The 23440-nt window shown below is 40.8% G+C and overlaps 1 protein-coding gene across 2 annotated transcripts; it reads left to right on the forward strand.

Annotated features, from left to right (window-relative positions):
- The first annotated feature begins 658 nt into the window (after nucleotides 1–658).
- Nucleotides 659–23118, forward strand: PSIP1 (PC4 and SRSF1 interacting protein 1). 2 transcript variants are annotated; one of them, XM_083482259.1, is made up of 17 exons: nucleotides 659–832; nucleotides 1122–1296; nucleotides 4440–4516; nucleotides 6781–6919; nucleotides 7930–8049; nucleotides 11057–11155; nucleotides 12953–13015; nucleotides 13844–13940; nucleotides 15117–15192; nucleotides 16245–16473; nucleotides 16969–17084; nucleotides 17669–17724; nucleotides 18298–18368; nucleotides 18809–18910; nucleotides 19772–19991; nucleotides 20739–20850; nucleotides 22347–23118. In XM_083482259.1, exons 2-17 carry the CDS (start codon nucleotides 1225–1227, stop codon nucleotides 22405–22407), a joined length of 1710 nt encoding a protein of 569 aa, XP_083338385.1. In that variant the 5' UTR covers nucleotides 659–832; nucleotides 1122–1224; the 3' UTR covers nucleotides 22408–23118. The 2 variants fall into 2 exon arrangements, with proteins under 2 accessions (XP_083338385.1, XP_083338384.1); XM_083482258.1 differs by lacking the exon at nucleotides 659–832 and having other exon boundaries at nucleotides 859–1296.
- The last annotated feature ends 322 nt before the right edge of the window (nucleotides 23119–23440 follow it).

The following is a 23440-nucleotide window of genomic DNA, read 5'->3' on the forward strand; positions in this document are numbered from 1 at the left end:
TATTTATTATTTCTTTTTGCTTATTCTATTATTAATTATAACAATATCCTATGCACCCCATGCACTGTGATAACTATTGCAAAAATTACTGTGATTATTAAGTATTCTATTAATTTATGACCATTAATTGCAACAATAATATCCCATGCACCCCACGCACTGTGATAATTAAATATTTTATTAGTTATTATTTCACTGCTAATTAAAACAATTGCTAATTGTTTTGTCTCGTGCTCCCCCCCCAGCACATGGGACCGGGGGGGGGGGAGCAGCTACTCTGACGTCCCTCGGAGCACCTTCGAAGCAGAGGCGCCCTCCCCAACCTCCAATGTCTATGACATCACTCCGCTTCGCCAGCGAGAGCTCCGCCCCAGGCAGGAGGAGCCGGAGCGAACCATTGTCCCCAAAAGAAGCGGGGGTGGAGGGAAAGAAGGGAAATCCCTTCTCACGGCTCGCCATGCCTTGCGAGCGCCGAACCTTCCTGCTCACCCACACGGACCGCTGAAGCGACACTTGCCCCGGGAGACCCCAGTGTGTAGGCGCCTTTTCAACATTTGTGCGTGTCTCCGCTATCTCTCTCTCCCCCCCCCCATACGGATGGACGCCGCCGAGCTCAGGCGCGAAAGAGAGAGACAGAGACAGAGAGCGAGCGCGCTTTCAGGCAGCTGGCGCGAGGGGGGCGGCTGCGCCTGCGCGAACCGCGCTGCCGAGCCCTGCGCTGTTTCCCTTCCCTCTTACGAAAGGGCGGGAGGGGCGGGGGAACGAGAGAGAGGGAGGGGGAGCGCCGCGGAGGGGGGCGCGCGGGTCTCTCTCGCGCGCGTGCGCGGGGCAGGTAAGCGGCTGTTTGGCGGCCGTTGGGGCTCCGTGAGGCGAGGGAGGTTGGGGGGGAGGTGGGTCCGGTGAGGGAAAAGAGAGGCGGCGGCTTCTCCTCCTCCTCCTCTCCCGCCCTCACACGGAGAGCGATGGAGAGAGCCCTTCCCGCCAAAACGGGGCAAGAGGCGGCTGCGCTGGCCTGGCGGCCTCGGGAAGCACCGGGGAGGCGGATCCTGAGGGGGAAACCTTGACTATTATACCGATATAGTATACCGATATATGTGCGTGTGTGTTTGCGGTTACCTCAGACGCTGTGCTTCCTCCCCAACCCTTGTGTCCTCCCTCAAGAGTGTCGTGAGGACGGTGTTTTCGCGTGTCGGCGGCGGCGGCAGCAGCAGCACCAGCAAGAACATGAGCCACGATTTCAAACCCGGGGACCTGATCTTCGCCAAGATGAAAGGCTACCCGCATTGGCCAGCCCGGGTCAGTAAGGCGCCGCCTCCTCCTTCCCTCATCCATCCCTCCTTCACCTGCGTTCCCACGAGCGCGCTTTTCACGCGCGCGGGGCGGGGGAAACGTCCGTGGGGAACCCGCCCCCTTCCCCTCCACTCGCTTTTTTTCCACGGGTTGTTCGGGGTTCACCCGTCCGGACCTCTTGCCTCCCTCCCCTTGCTTCGTCCTCCCCCCGCCGGCCTCTCTCTTGGGAAGGGAGGGGGCGTGTTCGTGGCGTCCCTGGAAGTGACTTCTCCATCACATTGCAAGGTGCCCACATGCTGCGGTTCGGCGCAGGGTGTGTGTTTTTCAGCTAGGTGGTCTTAATGACCTGCAAAAAAAGGGTTATATTCCTCCCCCCAAATACTTGGTGGGCAAATGGATTGGGCCAAATCAGGTGAATGGCTGAGAGCGCTACCTGCTCATGGCGTAGCTTTGGGTAATTTACATGGTTTTAGCAATGAGTCCAGAAGTGACTGTGGAGGCCAATTCTGGATCCACATGTCCTTCCACAGTGGGGGCATACCATAGGTTTCTGGGCGGGATTGGATCCTGGTGAGGGTTTGCCAACCGATCCTTCCTCTTAGCACGGTTCTTCCTTGTGTCCTGAGTTCAAATGTCCTCAAAGCCCATGGTATCTGAAATGTGCACGCACACGAAAGCACATACCAATAACAAACTTGGTTGGTCTCTAAGGTGCTACTGGAAGGATTTTTTTTTAATTTTGTTTCAAAGCCCGTGACACCTTTGGTAAAGGCTGTTCTCCAACTGGAGCGCTTGCTGGCCAGTGTTTCCCACTTGTCACTGTTTATGCTACATTTTTAAAAATTTGCCTTAAGAGAGTCTTTAAACCTCTTTTGTTGACCACCAGCATTACGCTTTCCATTCATAAGTTGGGAATAGAGTAATTGCTTTGGAAGAGCATTCACACAACATGACCAGTCCAACAAAGTTGATGTTGAAGAATCATTGCTTCAACACTGGTGATCTTTGCTTTTTCCAGTACACTGGCATTAGTTTGCCAGTACACTGGTATTAGTTTGGGTAATTTAGTAGGGACACATTGGGTTGCATGTGTCTGTAATAAAAAATATACCTATCCATCTACCTAAAGATGTCTGGGTTAGAAAAGTATGTGTGTTGTCTCTTATTTTCAGGTCGTAGTCTAGAGTCTTTTCTACTGACCAGTCAACATTCGATGTGAGACATTGATGTTGTATACAGTGTAAGGTGGGAGGAGGGCAGGGGGGTGGTCATTGCCAAGGGAAAATAACAGATAGAACCTACCAAAGTAACGCTGGCATATTGGGTTGTTGTTGTTTTAAGAATAAACTATGTAAAAGGATGAAAGTTTACTATCCCCTCCCTTCTCTCTTCCCTGCTCTCTTCTTCCCCAGATTTATGCTTTCTATAACATTAGTGTCTCACATCAAAATATTTAAAAAAAACCAGAAGATGTGTGTAGGTTTGTAACCAAGGAAAATCTTTAATAACATTTTTAATTGAAAATTGAATTTGAAATGGCTAAAGAGAACTAACTGGGGCCTGTTGAGGAAAAGGTCAGAGTAAGATGCTCCTTACCAGTACCGAAAGACTTGCTTGGAAGCCGGTCAATATTTATCCAAAGACAAAAAAATAAAAATAGATTTGGGGCAATTCTGCATGACACAGAATCACAGACCAGCATTCAAAGGTGCACAAACTAGATCACAGATCCTAATGATTTTTCATACTGCCCACCCTGTAATCTTATCTGACATTTTTTCCATAGCACTATATTGCCAAAATAAATAAAAATAGTTCAGCGTGGATCCTTTGGGTTTCTTTTCTTCACATTCACCTAACCACATGCCACATTATGCTGGCTACGTTATAAAAAATTAAGACATCTGAGGAGCAGTTCATCAAAGTCTTGTAACCTGAAGATTTAACAAGTTTAGCATAAGCTTTTATGGAATCATGCATCAGTTAGCAAGTGTGGCAGTCTGTGATTAAATCTGCATTTAAAAGAAGGCAAATTAAGAATGGTGACTGTTCACCATAGCAATTATTGTGATAATACAATCATTAGATTTACTGTTGTCCCTATTCAGACCAAAATGGATAGAATCCAACTTCATTATTATTACTATTACTTGGTCACCTTATACATAGAAAAGAATTTACACAGAGCAGAAAAGAAAATAGAGTGACTTACACATACAACACAAAACTAAAACCAATCAATAAAAACCTTTAAATAAAAGACTTATCTATGCAAATAAAATACAGTTCTAGCAGATCCTGCCCTTCCAAAAACGGCCATAAATACTAAAAAAAACCAAACCCTTCAAACTAAGGGCCAAAAGCCCAGGTAGAGAGAACAGTTTGCCTAGAGCCTAAAACTAGATAAAGATGGTGCCAGGTGAGCCTTCCTTGGGAGAGCATTCCTCAAGTCAGGAGTCACCACTGAAAAGGCCTGTTCTTGTGTTGCTCCCCTCCAGACCTCCCATGAAGAGCCTCAGATGATAATTGCAGGATCCAGGTCAGTTCTTCATAAGTTCTAATTAAACTGTTTCACACTGTAGTGTCCCTTTAAAGTACCTTTTTTGAAGTATAAATTAAGTGAAGAATAAATAAATTCCACCTTGCAGTGCTTTGCCCTGTGAAACTGTCTGTCACAGCTAATTTGATGCTCTTTTGTAACTGTAAGGATGGTGCTTGTTACCTAAACAAAGTGGTCCCTTTGGATAACACCACACTAATTAAAAGAAGTGCCTCCATGCTGGGCAGTTATAACTGGGAGGCAAACAGATACCTTCTTCCAGCAGCCAACAAAATCAATGTCAGAATTAGCAGGGAGTCATTCCCTCATTATTAGCATGATCCTATACATGTTTGCTTTCAATAAGTCTTGCTCTGCTCGGTGAGGTTTACTCCCAATTAAATACACATAGGATTGCAGTTTAAGAGAAAATTGTTTTGAATCTGTTGTCTTTGGTGGTCAATGACTAACATCTTATATAGATGGGATCTTCTGTTTTCAACCTACTTCACATTATAACCACCAGTGATTTCTTTACCCCTTTTAGTAGTTTCCTACTAAATCAAAGTGTTTCGTTTAGAGTAAATGTTGCTTTCCCCCTTTTTCTTAGGTGGATGAAGTTCCTGATGGAGCAGTCAAGCCACCTACAAATAAAATGCCTATATTCTTTTTTGGCACACATGAAACGTAAGTCCTAAAGTTACAAAGCTATACTGGTTGAAGTAGAATTACTTGGCTGTTGAACTATGGATTGTACATATTTTAGAGCACAGAGGCATGACAATATCATTTTTACATTGGGTTAATTTAGTGAAAATGATCTTTTCCCAGGCTTAGTCTAAAGAGTATTTGTTTTCTAAACACAGAACCCTGTTTGTTATCCTGTATTATATTACACTTGTAGTTATTTAATTTTGCCACAATCAACAGTGTATGTCAGTACATGACCAGGACTTCTTGTCATGCTATAGCTGATAGGAGGTGTGAGTTCTTTGTTGTAGTTCTGACCTTTGAAGTCCCTGGAAGTTGAAACCCACAGAAACAAAGAACAACCGTTACTGCTCTTATTGGCTGGTGTGTGGGTCAATGCACCTCAAAAAGAATAATCTAGAGCTGAAAAACGTGTAGCATAGGGCAACCAAAATGATGAAGGGACTTAACCAAGTTCTCTGTGAGGAAAGATTACAACATGTAGGGCTTTTTAGTCCAGAAAAAGGGCAAATGAGGAGGGACATGATAGAGATGTGTCATGTTTACAGACAAAAGGATTTATCCCCCTCATAATACTAGAATCCAATGAAGCTGAATATTGGTAGATTCAAGATAGACAAAAAATACTTGTTCACAGGGTACATAGTAAAAATCACTACCAGAATATTTAGTAATTGCTACTACCTTGGATAGTATTAAATTACATTAGACAAATTCATGGAGGATAAGCCTATCGAGGATACTATCATGATGGCTGTGTACTGTCTCCATGATCAGAGGCAATATCCCCTTTGCCTGGTGCCTTCATTATACACCTTTAGGCGTCAGGTGAAAATGTTCCTCTTCAACCAGGCCTTGGTCTGACAAACATCCTACATACTTTTAAATGTGTTTGCACCAGGGAGGGGATTATTGGTTTGTTTTGGTTTTGTTCTTGTTTTTATTGCGTATTTTGTGTTTTTATCCTGTATATGCTGTGAACTTTCCTGAGATGTGCAGATGAAGGGAACTCAAAGAATATAAATTTAATTATTAATAAGCTTTCTATGAGTTATTCCCCTCATATTATTATTATTATTATCACAAAACTGTCCAAAAAGTACACCCTGCATTCATGGGAGCTGAGGCGAAGTGTTTTGAGAATTGTGGGTAGTTATTTGGCATAGCATAGAACTAGTGCGAAGTGGCCTCTCCTGCAGGTCTTTGCATCCTGGAGCAGTTTTCCAGTCCAGCTCATCGAAGAGACTGTGGAGCAGAAATGAGTGGGGAAAGTAGCAGACAGTGTGTCGGACATTGTGGAGAGAGACTGGAAAGAAAATGGGAAAGGAATATGTGCATTATACTTTGTTAGACCCAGCATCTGTTTACACCATGACCCACAGTTCTTTGAGAATTAGGCCTTCCAAACATTTTGTGCAGTCTTATTGTAGCAAATGCCAAAGTGGAGGCTTAGCATCAAAGCATAAAATCAATGTTTTATGATCCTGGATCATATACTATTAAAAATTGCAGTTTCTCCCTCCTAATTTAGTTACTTTGTAGCTTGCCCAATGCTACAGTGTTATTTTTTCAGTTGGAATTATTAGATCTAGGCACAGTATTCCAGTGTGACATGTAGTAGTATCATATTTACTGTCAAATTTCAATCCTTTCCCTGATAACTTCAAAACTGATATAGCACTTTTCACTACAATAGCACTGTTGAATGTGCAAAATGCCACTTAAGATTAGTGGTGATGGGGAGAGTCGGGGATAGGAAAATGGATAGAATATTATGAATTCATTTTGGGGGATGACTTCACTTCCACATTGCAATCCCAAAATAATGCATGTGTGTGGTTACAGCCTACTGAGACCTATGTATATGAAGTCAGGATATTCTGTTTTTGTTCCTGCATATATTGTTGTTTGGGGGCATTTGAGTGCTAAATATCTACAATATTGGTTACCTTGTTTCTTCCTGATAATTTTAGAATAAATAGCACTGAATACATTAGGTTCTCAGTTACCAGTGTATGAGAAAACTTCTACTATTTACCTGTGACTGCTCGTGAGGAATTTGTCCAAGTCTTTTAGAAATTATAGCCTTTATATTCATTAGTGAATGCTAATAATGACACTCAGAAAAGCTATTCTAAAAGAATAGGTTTAACTAGTAAACGGTTCCTATTCAAATTACCAGTTTTAATAAGAAATGTGGAGTGTACCTTGAATATTTGGGTGTCTCACTTTCTTTGTAGAGCATTTTTGGGACCAAAAGATATATTCCCCTATGAGGAAAACAAAGACAAATATGGCAAACAAAATAAAAGGAAAGGCTTCAATGAAGGCTTGTGGGAAATTGTGAACAATCCAAAAGTAAAATTTTCTACTCAGCAGGTAAGTTACTGTCTAATGTGTATAGACTAACAATTTAGTCAGTTATTTCTAGTACCTTATTGACCTGACAGTGTCTGTTCTGTGTCCTGAGCCTATTATGCCAATATGATGTTATCAGGAACCATAGGTATCAGAACGCTGCTGTTGTAGTTTAATAGATCAGGTTCCCCATTACTGAATTGGACATTTCATGCCATTGCCCCTACCTGTCTTCTCACATGACTACTATTCCTTTTTAGAGTACCTGCTCACAGTTAAGCAAATGGTCAATCCCAGGCTTTTTTGAGAAGCTATCTTCCACAGGGAAGGGCAGCCCCTGCCAGAGTAAATGGGTAGCACAATTCTTGTAGAACAAGTGAGTGGCAGCAGCTGCGGACCTTTCTTACAAGGCTTGTTGATAAGACAAGAATTGTATATACTTGAGGTAACCAATGTGGAACCTTTCAGATGTTGGACTCAAACTCCCATTATGCCCAGCCAACATGATCAGTGGTTGGAGATGATGGGAGTTGTAATCCAGCAACATTTAGAAGATGCTACATTGGCTACCCCAAATATCCTTACAGCAAACTCAGTTCTCCAAGTGCTGGTCCTTACGTAGCCAATGAGGGAAGTATCAGTATGCTTCTAGGTTAGTACCATAACATTTACGAAAATCCCCAAAGGAAATGCTTGCGTTGACTGAACAACCTATTTAGTGCTATGTTTAATGCAGTCCTTTAATTGTAGGGTGGATTTCTAAATTCATTACATAGTAAACCCTGGTGAGTTCAATGAGCCTTTGAGTAAATTTTATTACAACTGTTCCATTAATCACTGAAGTTTTCTGTATAGTGTTTTTAATATTTGCTTTATGCAGCATGCTACCCTGAAATTTGATATGATGAAGTGTTGTATAAAAACGTTGCATATATTTAATTGTTTTTTAATCACCCAATTTTGAAATTGCTGCTCTTGTGTCTTTGTTTCCTGCTGATTTACGTATATGTTGGCAATATTTTTGTCCATAGCCCCATCCAGCTATTAGCCCTACAGTTGTTAAAGAAACTGCTGAAGAAACTAGCTTAGATACTACGGAGGAAAATGAACAAAAAATGGTGCCCAAAAGGAAAAAGCTGACTGCTCTTAAAGTAAGTGATCAAGATCTCATCCAGTACTACAATTCTATGATTTAAGTTAGTCATGAGTGGCTAAGAATTTATTTCATTGGGTCTACTCTGAGTATAACTTGATATACCATCACCTTGTAATGTTAAAGATAGGGCAAAGGTGAGGGTATAAAGTGCAGTATGGACAGGAAAAGGCGGTGGTAAATCAGTTTCCTTCATTGGATATAATAGAAAATTGGTTTAGGAAACCAGAACATCTTCATTAAGGTTATGAGGACAGACGCAAGAAGGAAGTTGTTTGCAAATGGATGGTGGAGACATGAAAACTGGACCATTTTCCTCCTTTGAATTCTGTTTAGGCTTTTGGAGGTAATCACCTCTCCACCTGATTTGAAGTCTTTGGTAGCTCTATTCTTATTCCTGTTGCTTATTTTCTGTTAAGGTGAGGTCAGATTACTGGAACACTAGAGGATTTCTTATGTGACCCCCTTAGCTTCTTCCCAGCCTGCCAAAAGCAATTTACATACAGTGGTACCTCTGGTTACGTACTCAATTCGTTCCAGAGGTCCGTTCTTAACCTGAAACACCACTTTAGCTAATGGGGTCTCGTGCTGCCACCACACCGTCATTGTGTGATTTCTGTTCTCATCCTGAAGCAAAGTTCTTGACCCGAGGTATTATTTCTGGGTTAGCGGAGTCTAACCTGAAGTGTATGTAACCTGAAGCGTATGTAACCCGAGGTACCACTGTATTTCCCCTTTCAAAAATATGCTGCCGTTTCATGAACCCTAACAAAAGGACTGTTAAAGGGAGTTACAGTCAAATTACTTGATTAATGGTGAATTGGGATTATCATAGAACAGCACTAGTGTCAAGTTTGTTTTCCATACTTTTGGTATTTGCTTACGTGATCAAAGGGCTTTGTTTATTTCTGCTAACAACTCTGAATGCTAAAGTAATTATATATGCACTTAATTAAATCTAGTTAAGTGTTGAATAGATCACTAGTTGTGCTGATTGCTTTATTGCTTTCTGAGAGCCTTAATGCCCATTGCATCATAGATGTTATAGGCACTGGCGGAGGAAGAGGGGGGCGGTGGGAGCGCGCCGCCCCTGGCAGCGCGATCCTGGTGGGGTTCCATTGTGGCTGCCCCCCGCCTGCGCTGGACGCCCCACCCCCGCAGGCAGCATGCCCCACCCCCGCCTGCTCTCCGTCCCCTGGTGCCAGAGCATGAAGCTCCGCCACTGGTTATAGGAACAATTAATTGGGAATCAGGATCCCAAGAAGATGAGGCAGGAAGCCATGTGGTGATTTTGACTTGAGATCACTTCATTATCTGTGGACTGAACAAGACTGGTGTCCTGAACACAGGAGGGGCAGAATGTTCAGCACTTGTGATTCAGAAAGAAGCTCCACACTTCCAGTAGCCAAGGCACAGCTTACATGAAGCAATTCTACACAATTCTACACAAAGCAATTTTGATGTTCATTTATATTTAACAAGATTTATATACTGGCTAATTCAAAAAAACTCAAAGCTGTTTAGATAGCTTTGACTAAACAAAAAAGTTTTTAGCCAGCCTCAAAAAGAATACAATTAATGCACCAGATTAATATTCTTTTAGTTAAGTAAAAAACCCCTGGAGAGTTAAGTCCAGTCAAAGGCAACTATGGAGTACGACTCTCATCTTGCTTTTCAGGCCGAGGGAGCCAGCGTTTGCCTACAGACAGCTTTCTGAGTCATGTGGCCAGCAAGACTAAACTGCTTCTGGCACAACAGGGTACCGTGACGAGTGTCAGAGCTTATGGAAACACCATTTCCATATTCATATACCGTAGTTACACCTGTATACAGAACATAAAGCCTTGTTAACCTTCTAAACTGATGCTCATCCTGTGACGTTTTTCTCCAATGTGTATTATTGAAAAAGTTTTGAATCCCAAAGAAATAGATGGCACACAACCATGCTCAAGTGCCTGTTCAGCTCTGAGTTAAGAGAGCTGATGACTTTCTCTTGCGTGAGAGTGTTCTGGGGCACAGAATATTTCTGGGCATTATGGTCAATGTATGATGATAACAGGGGAACTTCAGATACCTGCTACTTATGTTAGAGTTTGGGGTTCAAATGCAACCTGAGACACTTGTGCCAGTATGCCTAGTAACCTTACAATGACACGTCCCTTACAGGCCACTAGTAAAAGAAAAGGTTGATTAAAAAGGTACAAGTTATGTACCTATGGAGAGAGCATTTCTGACAGCTTGGATGAGGATTTTTAGGGTTGAACCTGTCAGGGAACTGCCATCGGAGGAACAGGTGGTGGAAGGGCTCACGGAGGCTGGGAGAGACTCAGCAGCGGAAGCAGGCACCAGCAGGGGGAGAGGTGGGTCTCTGGTGGAAGGGCTCACGGAGGCTGGGAGAGACTCAGCAGCTGAAGCAGGAACCAGCAGGGGGAGAGGTGGATCTCTGAGGGAAAGCGAGCAAGAGGGAGGGGTCAGGGACACGTCCAGCGAGAACAGTGGGGAGGTATCTGAGCCTCCCATAGGGAGACCCACTCCTCGCCGGAAACTGTCACGCCGCGAGTCCAGAAGACGTGTTTCCGTTAAGGAGCTTTTATGCTGGAAACGATTCCGAAAGCAACCACTGTCGGAATCTGCAAGTGACTAGAGCAGCCATGTCTGAGGGGCTCCGTCACAGACAGAGGTTTGTGAACTTGCACAGACTCTGAGGGACTACGCTTTTACGCACAAGCAGCTCATCATCCCATCACAGAACCTATATCTCATTGGGATCCTCTTATCACATATTTTATATGTGTCTGCCAGTCCCAGATTAGGAAATCTATATTAGTACAAGTTTTTGGAAAGTGAAAAAAAAATCATATGGATACAGTTAACCATGTTTACTTTGCCTTTCAAAAACAAATTCTGATGTAGCTTCATGAGGACTGCACTTTCATCATTAGGCACCTATACCGACCTTACATAGATGTAAATTTTAAAAAATGTTATTTGTATCTTATTCCCAGGGTTCAGTTAAGCAGGATAATATAACCTCTGAAGTTGAAATAGAAGAAAAAGAGATGGAAATCTCGAAAGATGATGATTCTTCAGAAAAACCTAATGAAGTATGTGACTTCGAGAAATTTGGATTGTTGTTCTTTTTTATTGTTCCCAGTTTACATTTAATTGTAGAAAATGAGGGTCACACACAGCTTCCCAATTTGAGCAGCACCTAGGCTCTGCATAAATACTTTTTTCTTTCTGTACACAATACAACAAAGGTTTTCCTCTCTTTTTAGTGACAGGTTTTTCTGAACCCCTTGTCCTCTCTTGTAACTTTTTCTCTCTGACCATTGCTACCACTGTTATACTGCACTCTTTTGTGCTACCATTTCTCCATTAGTGCACATTGCTGCGGGTCTGTCTCCAACTCCCAGGACTGACCCCCTCTTCTTTAAAGTTTGGTAACAGCTCACAAGACTAATTGCATAGTGAGGATGTGTCCGATGCAGATGGGCTATGCAGATTGCTTACTGAACAAGTTAGAAGTAGCGCCAACTCCACTTTGCACCTCTGAATCCAGGAATGGAAGGAAGGAAGGAAGGAAGTAGACATGAGAGGTGTTTGTATTTAATGCCAAACCATGATTTAGTGCTCTGTGCATATGCAGAAAGGAACCTCTGCATTCTCTGAGGCTTGATTGCCCCCCCCCCATGCAAGGCCTAGTTTAATTTCAACTTTCAACAAATTTTGGCTTGCTAGATTTTTGTTTAAAATAAACTGATCAGTTTCCAAGTAAGTAAACTTAAAAATGTGGGTTATAAAGCTGGCTCATTAAACAAACTAGAGTGTATGGTTTATATGAAATGACACATTTTATAAAAAGTGAAACGAAACAGCTGAAGCTGTCCTCCCAGCAGTACAGAAGGAAAGGTTCACAACACCTCCTTGCTGCTTATAGAACTATTATTGAAACATTACATGTGAACCAGGCCATAGCTACACAGGGATTACCTCATCCTCTGGCTGGGTGCTCACCCCACTTGTTACACTGGCATTTGGGGAGCTGCAGCAATGTGAGCCTGACTTGGTTAGCACAGCCTCAGTTCATTAAAACCAGTACTAACGGGTATTTCCCAATATCTGCCATCTGATGCTCTTATTGAAGAAGACAGAGACTCATACTTAAGTCTTCTTGCATTCAAAGCATATGTACTACTACTAAGCTATTGCCTCACCCCTTGAACATTCCTACACTGGCAGGATAACATGACTCCTTGTGGGAGGAGTCGATGCTATTGTTGCTGACCATCCTAGCTAGTAACTGAGGCAGTGCTGGTGTGTATAAGTGGAGGAGCATAGGCCCAAACTTTTATACATGACCCCAGGGGCACAGGTAGGAACTGCAGTTTATCAGCTTTCACCTAACCAGTGTAACATACAAACAATGGCTTAGAGATGAGAGAAGGCTACAAACAATGGTGAGCTGGAATTGCTTCAGGGGGCTGTAGTTAGTTTGCACAGAACTAGTTTAAATATCCATGTAACTGAGGTATAGCTAGCTAAATAGATTTGAGCTGTGCAATTTGATGAAGTTATTATTGTGCCTCAGACCTAAACACATCTAAAACAAATCTCATTTGTTTATGCTGTGCACTTCCAAGTGTATAAATTAGTATTTTTTCCTTGAATGGCAAGTCCCTTGTGCTATATGAAGTGCTGTCAAAAATCTTCTCCCTTTCAAAGGTAGTTTGCCATTCAGCATGTGGGCTGCTGCTTGAGCAAAAGAAATCCCTTAAACTCATGTTCTTTGGGACATGTAGAATTCCATGGGGTGGGTGGGGGCGTTAGCATAAACTTAAGAATTTCGAAATTACACCAACAATTTTTACAGTTAATTTTAGTACTATTTCTGCCCTTAGGATATTGAGAAATCAGATGATGCACCTATCCCTAAGGTGGCTAGGAGGGGGAGAAAAAGAAAGGTAATATTTAGAACTTTTATAGTTTTGTAAATACAGGTTGGATTGTCAATTGTTTTTCGAAACCATTGGTTGCCTATGAGAAGACACACAAAAATAACCTTAACAATTACTACAAAAAGTTCATTACTTCAGAAAATGTTGCTAATACAGTGGTACCTCGGGTTAAGTACTTAATTCGTTCCGGAGGTCCGTTCTCAACCTGAAACTGTTCTTAACCTGAAGCACTACTTTAGCTAATGGGGCCTCCTGCTGCCGCTGTGCCGCCAGAGCACGATTTCTGTACTCATCCTGAAGCAAAGTTCTTAACCTGAAGCACTATTTCTGGGTTAGCGGAGTATGTAACCTGAAGCGTATGTAACCTGAGGTACCACTGTGTGTATGAAATCAGTCCTTTTTCTGGACTCTTACTATCAGTCACACTTTTTTTCCTGCCCTTCACCTACCCTGCCTTCCATGACAGTGGGTGAGATACATAATGATATTTGGTCAAGTGGAGCTCCTGCTAATGGGGGGGGGAGCCCCCTTTAAAGTCTATTTTCTTTACCCCCTGAAGCAGATTTTCAGGTGGAAAAGGAAACATTGGGGAAAATTGTGTCTTCTTTAATCAGCTAGCAGTGGGAGCTCCCTTTCCCTGAGCAGCACACACAGGATCTTAGGATCTGGTGACAGACTCAAAGTGTCCCAGTGAATAGGGACTTCAGCTTGCATCTTTCCAGTCTGAACCAGACATGCTATGCTGTATAGTATATAAAATCCATTTTTCATAAGCTCTTCCAACATTTGGAACAGTTTGTTCAAATTAAATGAAGAAACTTGTTTTCAATACAGGCTGAAAAACAAGCAGAAGTTGAAGAGGCAGCAGTGGCAGCAACAGGTGCAGTGCCTACGGCTCCAAAAGCAAGTCCTAAAAGAGGAAGGCCAGCTGGTAAGTTACAGAGCCTGTAACCTGTTCCTAATGTATGCAGTCAGTTGAAATATGTTTTCTCCTCCCTCCCCTCCATCCCAGCAGGAAAAACACCCCCCCCTCAAGAAAACCACCCCATACCACACATGATAAACTAGCATGTTGTATATGGAGAAATCTCCCTGGATTGATTTTCTGTGCTTATATTGGGTAGAGAGATCTCTACTGCTTGATTCTGCTTATACTGTACACCGGCCAAAATGATGATTTAAACTTGAAATAGTTAAAGATCTTTCTACAGGTAACGTCATCATACAAAATTATTATAGAACATTGTTTTAGATATGAAGCTGTGCTATTTGGTACTAATGTGAATATATTTGATTGCATTGTTTCATTTGTACAATACCCTTTTGAAAATGGGTTGTAAACTTTCTGTATATTTTTGTACTCCTGCAATAATGCAGTGATCAGCGAGATCTGCCCATCTGCAGTATTTTAATAAATATATTTGGGATAGCTGCATTTTACAAAGACATCTATCCTCTTCCCCCTGAAATTTATTCCTATGCTGTGAGTCTAGGTACCTGCTAAAATGGGAATATTTAGGTAAAACTTCATGGGGACAGGAAGATAGCATTGTGCATACAAACACATAATGGATTGTAGTGTGCATGGTTAATTTGCTTCTGTCATCCCATAGGCATACATCTAATAATATATGTCATTGGTATCTGCAAACTTGGGAGCTATGCTAATAATTATCTATGGAGTTGGGAGCAATGTTGTTGTAAACCTCCAGTTTTAGAGTTACAAAAGTATACAGAACATATGTTAATAAAAGTGCATTATTTTGTGTGTGTGTATGTTTGGTACATTTTCTAGTATAGAATAAATTAGCATGCTTATTAAGGACTGCAACTGTTTGCCTCTATGGAAAAACAAAGAAGCCAGTATATTAGGCCTTTCATAACACTTTACATATTAGTATATTTTGTTTGGTTAACACATCCTGGGCTGCAGCATCTAGGATTAATTAAATTAGTCATCTTGTAGGGGTGATTCTCTCCAAGACAGTCAATTAAAATTGGGTTGAAGGGAAAGCTCCACTACTGGCTTTTTAATTTCATCTTTTAATGATCAGCTAAAGTGAAATAGTTAGGCTGTAATTTAATTTAAACTTTTTTTATGAATCAGCTTCTGAAGTAAAGATTCCAAAACCCAGAGGAAGACCAAAATTGATTAAACCAGTCTGCCCTCCTGAGAGTGATGTGTAAGTTTGTTTTTAAGCATTGGCATTTGACATGGAGAGTTAGGAATGCTATGGGTTAAAATAGAAATTACATCAAATATGCAAGTATGTATGAATGACTTGACAGATGAGTGCTTGAAGGGGCATATTGCTATTATGGGTTGACCTCTGTTTCACCCCAGATTTGCCATGCCCTATACCCTCAGGCAGGTTCCTGTGAAGATATAGCCAAGTCTTGTCTTAGGTCAGAAGAGACTTTTTGATTCCTAACTCAGCTTCTCCCTATTGCAATGGATTCCCTGCAGCCACATAGGATAGAAGGAGGTGGGCAACTTGCTGCAGGGCCCATGTGTGAAACATCACTAGTCTCTTGATCTATATCGTTCATGGATAATTACAGCTACTAGATGGAGATTGACTGGTTGGATCCATGAAGTGATTAACACTTCATTATGAAAGGGAGCACACAAGGCTGCTGCTTCAGAAAACATCATTGGACTCATGGTGAGTCACAAGCTGTTAAGTAGCTTCACATGCTCCTGTAAGTAATTTTGTGTTGGCTGTCAGGAATATGGACCATTCCTTAGTTCACATTAAACAGGGGCAAAACTAGGCTTTATTTCACCCAGGTCAAAGACCCAGTTTGGCACCCTTGTTCATTTGCGCGCACACACAGAGAGACAGACAGACAGACACTAGGAGCCTCAATGATGCCCCTCTGGAGGCTTCACCCCCTGGTAGCTACGGTTCCGCATGCAAATAATTCCTTTTCATAGGGAAAAGGAGATTGAGCTGGCTAGAGGGTAAAAGAAAATGTACAGTGGTACCTCGGGTTACATACGCTTCAGGTTACAGACTCCGCTAACCCAGAAATAGTGCTTCAGGTTAAGAACTTTGCTTCAGGATGAGAACAGAAATCGTGCTCCAGCGGCACGGCAGCAGCGGGATGCCCCATTAGCTAAAGTGGTGCTTTAGGTTAAGAACAGTTTCAGGTTAAGTACGGACCTCCGGAACAAATTAAGTACTTAACCTGAGGTACCACTGTATTCTTTTTTGGTTCGGATTGCTTTTAGTGTTCACGAGGAAGATAAGAATAAAAGAAAGGGAGCTGAAGAAAAACCACCCAAAAAACTGCAAAAAAGGGATGAAGAAAGTCAAAGAGAAGAAGACAATGTAAGAAAAGACCCAGATAAGAAAGAAGGCAAAAAGGAAGCTGAGCCAAAAAAGAAAACTACTTCCAAAGTGGGATCAGCATCAGCCTCAGATTCTGAAGAAGACGGAGAAGAGCAGGAAGGGAATAAAGTATGTGTTTGTCCAGTCTTTCAGTTAGGGAAACCTTTTGGTGCATGCCAAGCTATATTCTGTAGCTAGTTTCTGGTGCTCCATGTGAAATGTATTTTTCTTGTTTTATAAGGTAAACTGTTAGGACCTGATTTTAATGTAAAGCCGTGGCCAACTTCAGTGGCTTGGTGCCACATGGCAAAAATACTTTAAGGACATGATATGCTCTGTGCATCATGTGGTATTGATGATCTCATGGAAATAATGGGGCTATTTTGGAGTTATTTTGTTTAAAAGAATTTCTGTACTGCGTAATATTAAAAATCTAAGCAGTGCACAAGAATCCAACATAAAAACAATATTGGAAAAGCATATAAACAGAAATTCCGTAATAACAAGACCGACTTTTATGAGTCAGGGAAAGCTCAAATATATTTTTACAAGATGTCTGAAGCAACTGATGGCTTCAGCTACTAAAATCAGTTTTCCTTTCTATTCAAAATTAAAATGGTACAGAAGAAAAAAGGAAGAAATATCCAAGGGCCTCACAGAAGGAATATTTTAAAAGCCCAACATGATCGTGAAGTAGCAGAGAGAAAACGTAAGCAGGAAGAGCAAATGGAAGTAGAATTGTGAGTATATTCTAACTGCTTTTGTAAAAATTGAGCAGTTATGTGACTAGGGCATTAAAAGAAAAGAAAGATTCTCTACCATTCTTTGTCTAGTAGTGTCTTTGTCAATACTATTTAAGCTGAAATCCTACAGCCCACATTTGGCTAACCAAAAGACAGTAGAAAGTGACTTAAGTGCCTTTTAGCTGGTGGAAAGACCTGCTCTCATAACAGTGTGTACACTCACAAGTTACATTACCAGAGGCCCCCAGTACACCTCCAGAGAGCTCCATGGGCGGAGGGAGGGAAATGGGTATGTTGAGAGTGGCTGCAGATCCACAGGATCCTAAGCCTCCTAACACAGACTACGAAACAGCACCAGCCTACTCTGTAGCTGAAATAGTTAACTCCATTCCCACCACTGCCATTGTAGTCAATGAGAAGAAAAAGAAGAAGACATGGAAACAGACACTGACTTTAGTTGTGGCAGTAGCTCTGTCAAAGATTCTACCACCACCAGGATTGATCTGTAAGTCTCTAAAGAATATTCATTTGCTTCCAAAAGTTGAGAATTATTTACTTTAAATTGTTGGATAATTTTATAGGCAAAACAAAGAAGAAGGCAAAAAACCGGAAGCTAAGAAGATGGAGAAAAAACGAGGTTTGTAGTGAAAGGTTTTTTATGTTTAGTAAATTTTGTATTACAGAGGTATATCCAAAAGAAAGCATACACAGGTGTGTGTTTTTCTGCAGTTCCCTTTTCTCCCACATGTGTAAATGTCATTTCAACTTTTAAATATCTGCTTGGAACTGACAGCATACAGGAATTTAATTTGCTTTATGACATGAAAGCTCGATGGCTTGTCAAGACTTTGTTTCTATTCATAGTGTCATTGCAGAATCCATGATACCGTTAAGGTGCTAGGTACTCTTCATACATTAAAATGTGTCCGTAGGAATGTGCCAAGAAGACTAAGCTGCTGCTTTATATGAGCATAAGTCTTACTAAAATGTTCTGGGTTTGCTATGAAAAAGCAAATTGCATTGTCTGCGTTTCAGCTTAAATTTGTATGCCAATATTGTTTTGAGTACAGTCAGAATAGTGCAGTTTTATTACTGGATTCCAGTTTTGCTTTATCAGTTTTGGTGTATTTCACTCAAAGTTGCTCAAAGGCATTTTCCCCATATGGATTTTATATTCACTATCATTTAAGATATGTTTCTTAATATTTAGAAACATCAATGGATTCACGACTTCAAAAGATACATGCAGAAATTAAAAACTCACTCAAAATCGACCACCTTGTGAGTATATTGTGCTAATACCATTTGTTTCTGAAAGCTGACAAAAGTGTGTGTTTGTGTGTGTGAATTAAAGTGCACTAAAAATGTATATTCTTACGAAACAACTTTTTGCGTTGGCCTAGTGGTGTCCTTTTCTGACTTAGTGATATACTTAATTTGAGTTGCCTTGGATTAAATAAGAGAGATGGTGTTAACTGTATGAAGTTTAGTGTGAGGATGCAGAATGTCAGAGTAAAATAGTTTGCTATATACACAGTGCCCCAAGAGAATAGTCCATTTTCTGTGAGTTAAGCCCATTCAGTTAAAATATTCCTGCTGTAAAATCACACTGAAGTCTTGTGTGTTTTTAATTTTACAACTTTTTGTCCAAAATTGTGTGTAATAGTGATGTTCCCTCCACCATCACCTTGAGATTTAACATTTGGGTTTTCATATATTAGGATGTAAACAGGTGCATTGAGGCGTTGGATGAACTTGCTTCACTTCAAGTAACAATGCAGCAAGCTCAGAAGCATGCGGAGATGATTTCAACACTTAAGAAAGTAAGATTGGTGGCTTTTCTCATAAAGGAATTATGAAGATTGTTTAGCCTGTTCATGAATCCTTTAATGTAAAACTTCTTTGTTTAAAAATAGTAGAATGCCGGGCAAGGATTGCAAAACTTAATTAGCAATAAAATAGACATGGGGGGATTGCAACAAAATGTTGATCCATGGGGTACTTTTCTTCAGGGTTTATCCTCTCTATTCCCCCTTCTGTTTTCGATTCCTGTCCATCTGTCAGCCAGCATTCTTTAGTTCTCAATGAACTGTTATAGGTGTAGGCAAGCTGGAACACTGGTATGCATTTACAGCTTCATCAAAGTATTGGCTTCCTTCATTTGTTTTTGTGGGCAGCTCCAACTTCCATCTCTGTGGACATAGAAAAATAGGTTCTTGATATGAACCAGGAAGTAACCCATCCAAGCAATGAGATCATTATTTCTGCCCTTTTTAGATTTGTGTCTCTTCCTCCATCCTCCTTTTCCAACCACTCCATTCCCTCTCCCAGCCCAGTTTTCAGTACCCACCCCACCCCACAAAACCCCAGTCATTCAATATTCATTTGTCAATGAGCAAATGCAGTTCTCGTGAAGCTTTTTGGGGTGGCTTCTCAACTTCTGCAAACTTCAGGGTTCTCACAAGACTGCTAATACTTTGTGCAGGAGAAAGAGAGTAGGGTTTGATTATGGATACATAAGCACAATTTCTTAGTCTTGATATCAGTGTTGGTATATAGATGGTGACTGTTTCAGTAAATACAAGGTGCCTTTGAGAAACTTGATTATATTCTCATATATTAACTGACCTATCTCCTTCCTCACCCCAAATATCTATCTATCTGTCTATCTATATCTGTCACAGATACGGAAATTCAAGGTCAGCCAAGTTATCATGGAAAAATCATCTATGCTCTACAACAAATTCAAAACAATGTTTCTCGTTGGAGAAGGGGATTCTGTTCTTTCGCAAGTATTGAATAAGTCACTAGCTGAACAGAAGCAGCACGAAGAAGCCAACAAAACCAAAGAACAATGGAAGAAAGGACCAAACAAGAAAGCTGAAAAGGACAAAGATCAAACAGGTGTGTGCAGTTCATCAATAATATTTATTTTGTAGCACAATTTAACTGGTGTATCATTTCCTGTATATATTCCAGTTTCGGATAAGCTCTGGAATTCTGAATTTAATACAAAGCACTCCTTTGCCAGTGCTTAGTCACAGCACACTTTAGCTGTATTGGTAGCAACAGACTAGGTTTCATGGTAAAGTTTTCATGTTGTGGTTTACCATTGAACACACAGAACTCCTGCTTTGCTCCTCCCCTAGCAGGAACAATAAACCACAATTCCTACCTCAGGGTTGTGCCCAGACCTGTGATGGTTGCTTGTTTCACTCTAAGCTACAATTGGTAAGTTTTGGCTTTCCATTTGGTTCATAGCAAAACAGACCACGATCCCCAGTTTGGACATAATGCTAGACCAGGGATTATTCCTCATGGCTTAACCATGATATGCAAACAGTGAATGAATGAATTTGAGAAGATGTTGCATTTGTGTTCAAGAATCCACAAATTTGGAAGCTATGACTCTAATAATAGTACTTGCATGCTTTTTAAGTATGTGAAGATAACAAAAACAAAATCTTGTTTTGAGTACAATACCATTTTGGTAGTTACAGATTTCTGCATTAACAGTGCAGTTTCCCGTGTTATAACAATGCCACTGGCACAGCTGTTGCAGAATTAGCAGTTTGTTGCTGTTTGCCTACTTTAAAAACAAGACTGAGACAGAGCAACATTTCTGTTTTGTTTTTCCTTTTAACTTTAAAGGCACAAAGATAGTGAATGGTGCTTCTGACACACAAGACGCAAACCAGTCACAGCAGAATGGGGACAGCACAGAGGACAAGAGAGAGAAGCTTGAAGCTGGCAATAAGAAAAAGTAAGGGGTAGTTTCCAATCTTAAAAGAAGTAATAACCTGAGGTAGAGGACAACAGAAGGTAGTCTGGGATCTACAGATGGGTCTCTGGGTAGCTTGCAATAGGTTTTCAGAGATTTCCGATTTCCAGTTGTTTAACAGTAGCAGAAGCACTCCTCCCACTGCATCCCCAAAATTAAGTTGCTGAAATAGAGAAAGCTTTGGGAATGCCGAACCAGGAATGGATTTTGTGTGAAAGAGCTGTGAACTCAGTTCTGGTACTGAAAACAAATTCTGGACTGGGATGCACCAGTGTGGTGCACTGGGTGTTCCTTAACTGTAAGATTATGCCAGTGCTGCTTTCTAAGCAACTATTTTGCATTAGCCTCCAGCTGATAGCCCTTTGGGTTCTAGGAAAAAACAAAGTAGATCCCATGGAAGTCCATTCTCCTCTTCCCTAAGGAATATTTCAGCATTTATATACATGGTGATTCCTCAGTTTTCCATGCAGTTTTAAAGAGAACAAAAGGTACATTGGTATACTTGTTTCCATCACTTATACTTCTCAGTTATTTGTTAAACAAATGTCTCTTATTTTTAAAAATATTCTTATTATCACAACTATTATTTACATCAGGCATAGGCAAACTCGGCCCTCCAGATGTTTTAGGACTACAACTCCCATCATCCCTGACCACTGGTCCTGTTAGCTGGGGATGATGGGAGCTGTAGTCCCAAAACATCTGGAGGGCCGAGTTTGCCTATGCCTGATTTACATTGTGGCCTACAGTGTTGCAATATAGTCATAAAAACTAGCATCGGTGATTGGCTGTAATTAAAGGATAACTATTTCCTTATACTTTCAGCTTTAAAGTTATAGGGAAGTTAGCACCCCACTTCTAACCATTGTAAATGGAACTTGCCCCCTTTTTGCTCTGGGAACGTTCCTGGGATTGCAGGATTGGGGTGGACCTAAGACAGCAATTCCCCAATAGAACAGCTCATGCAAAAACTGATTGAACTCACAGGAGTGCTCAGCCACCCAAAGGAGAGAGAGTGCATGGTGCCTTTTCAGGACTCACTACGCTTGACGGTCTTTCTTAGTAAATGATAAATTCTGCCACATTACCTTGGATGTAATTTGCATCATTCGCTTATGCCTGATATATAGATGCAGCAGATTTATCTGCCAAGCTAAGTTCCCAGAATAATGATTTGTGCACAAAGCACAGAGGGTGGCTTTTTAAAAAGCATTTCATTCTCACTCCGACTAAAAGTATGCTTCACATACAACGTTTTGGAAACACTGGGATGTTGACAATACTAGCTTCCTGGAAAAGTGGGATGGTTGCATTTTAATTTTCTGTCTCACCTTACACTATATGTGCAGGCTGTCTCTGACTCCACCCAACCCCCCGGACTTCATACAAAAGCAGTTGTAAGATTATTGCATGTCCATACAATAAAAATATGGCTGAAACATGTTAGAAGTATACATTGGTACTGTGCTTTTCACTAGGACGTCGAGTGATGGAAGAGAACAGGAGAAGACGAAGAGCGCCGCCTCTGAAAATGAGTGAATGCAGCCTAATTTTTGTAAAGTACATATTAAAGAGGATTATAAGGGTTTGCATTTGAAAACTAGATCGCGGAAAGTTTAAAATAATTTTATAAGCATAGTATTTTAATGTGTACAATTTTTGTGGAGTTGTGAAGAGAATCTCTTTAACGTTTGTCTTTAAATATTTAAAATCCTGATAGCATTTGGCCCAGTATTAACAGGCAATACTCACTTCATATATAAAGACCAAGTTGATTTAGAGACTGAACAGTGCTTGTATGTTTTGGATTAGTACCGTAGCATATGTTTACCTGACTACTGTATGTTCACTTTTTAGTTAATGACAGAAAAATAACATTCTTTTAGAATTGCCAAATTGCTCCACTTGTATAAATCTATTTTCTTCTTGTTGTCTGTGCATAGTTTTCAGAGTTGTTGTTTGCCAAAGTGTCTGTTCGCTGTGTTTTGTAAGAAGCCAAGAGCATTTTGTAGCAGCTAAAATGTTACGTACGAGTATATTCAGTCAGTCCTTTATAAAGAAGTTGGTTTTGTTCTTGAAAGCTAATTGTGCCAATTTAATATGCTCTGACTTTCTGTGGTATGCTTTTGGTATTGTAGATATCTTACTAAGGAAACTCAAGTTTCCATTGGAATTATTGATGCACATTTGTCGCAAACACTGTCTTGAAGCATTTTGTTTAAAAAAAATAAAGTTTATGCAGAAAAGGCAGCTCTGTATATTTTAATGAGAAATCTTCCCTTTAGTACAGAGTCAGAGAGACTGCTCACTTAGTGAAAGAGGCTAATTTACCTATTTAACTGGTTCCTCATCTTTCATAGACTGCTATTCAAAAGGAGCCCTCAGAGGCACACATTCCTTTGCTTTGTAGCTGAGGTAAAGATTTGAACATGGTCTTTCTGGGCGCTGTGAGACATTCTAAGTACTATAACACTTTAGCTCTCATTTGGCATTTCTTTTCATAAAACTTAATATTACTGAAATAGTTCTGTATATCAGACAGAAGAACTTGATAGGAAAAAAATTCATGATG

The sequence above is a fragment of the Podarcis liolepis genome (assembly GCF_965112155.1).
Source record: "Podarcis liolepis genome assembly, chromosome: 17".
Classification (NCBI taxonomy): Eukaryota; Metazoa; Chordata; class Lepidosauria; order Squamata; family Lacertidae; genus Podarcis; species Podarcis liolepis.

Bases quoted from the DNA above. Each gene is read 5' to 3' on its own strand.
- PSIP1 (XM_083482258.1), top strand. From the start codon at position 1,093: ATGTGCGTGTGTGTTTGCGGTTACCTCAGACGCTGTGCTTCCTCCCCA. The intron at 6,920-7,929 runs GTAAGTTACTGT...TTTTGTCCATAG, and splicing joins TAAAATTTTCTACTCAGCAG to CCCCATCCAGCTATTAGCCC. The intron at 19,992-20,738 runs GTGTGTGCAGTT...TTAACTTTAAAG, and splicing joins AAAGGACAAAGATCAAACAG to GCACAAAGATAGTGAATGGT.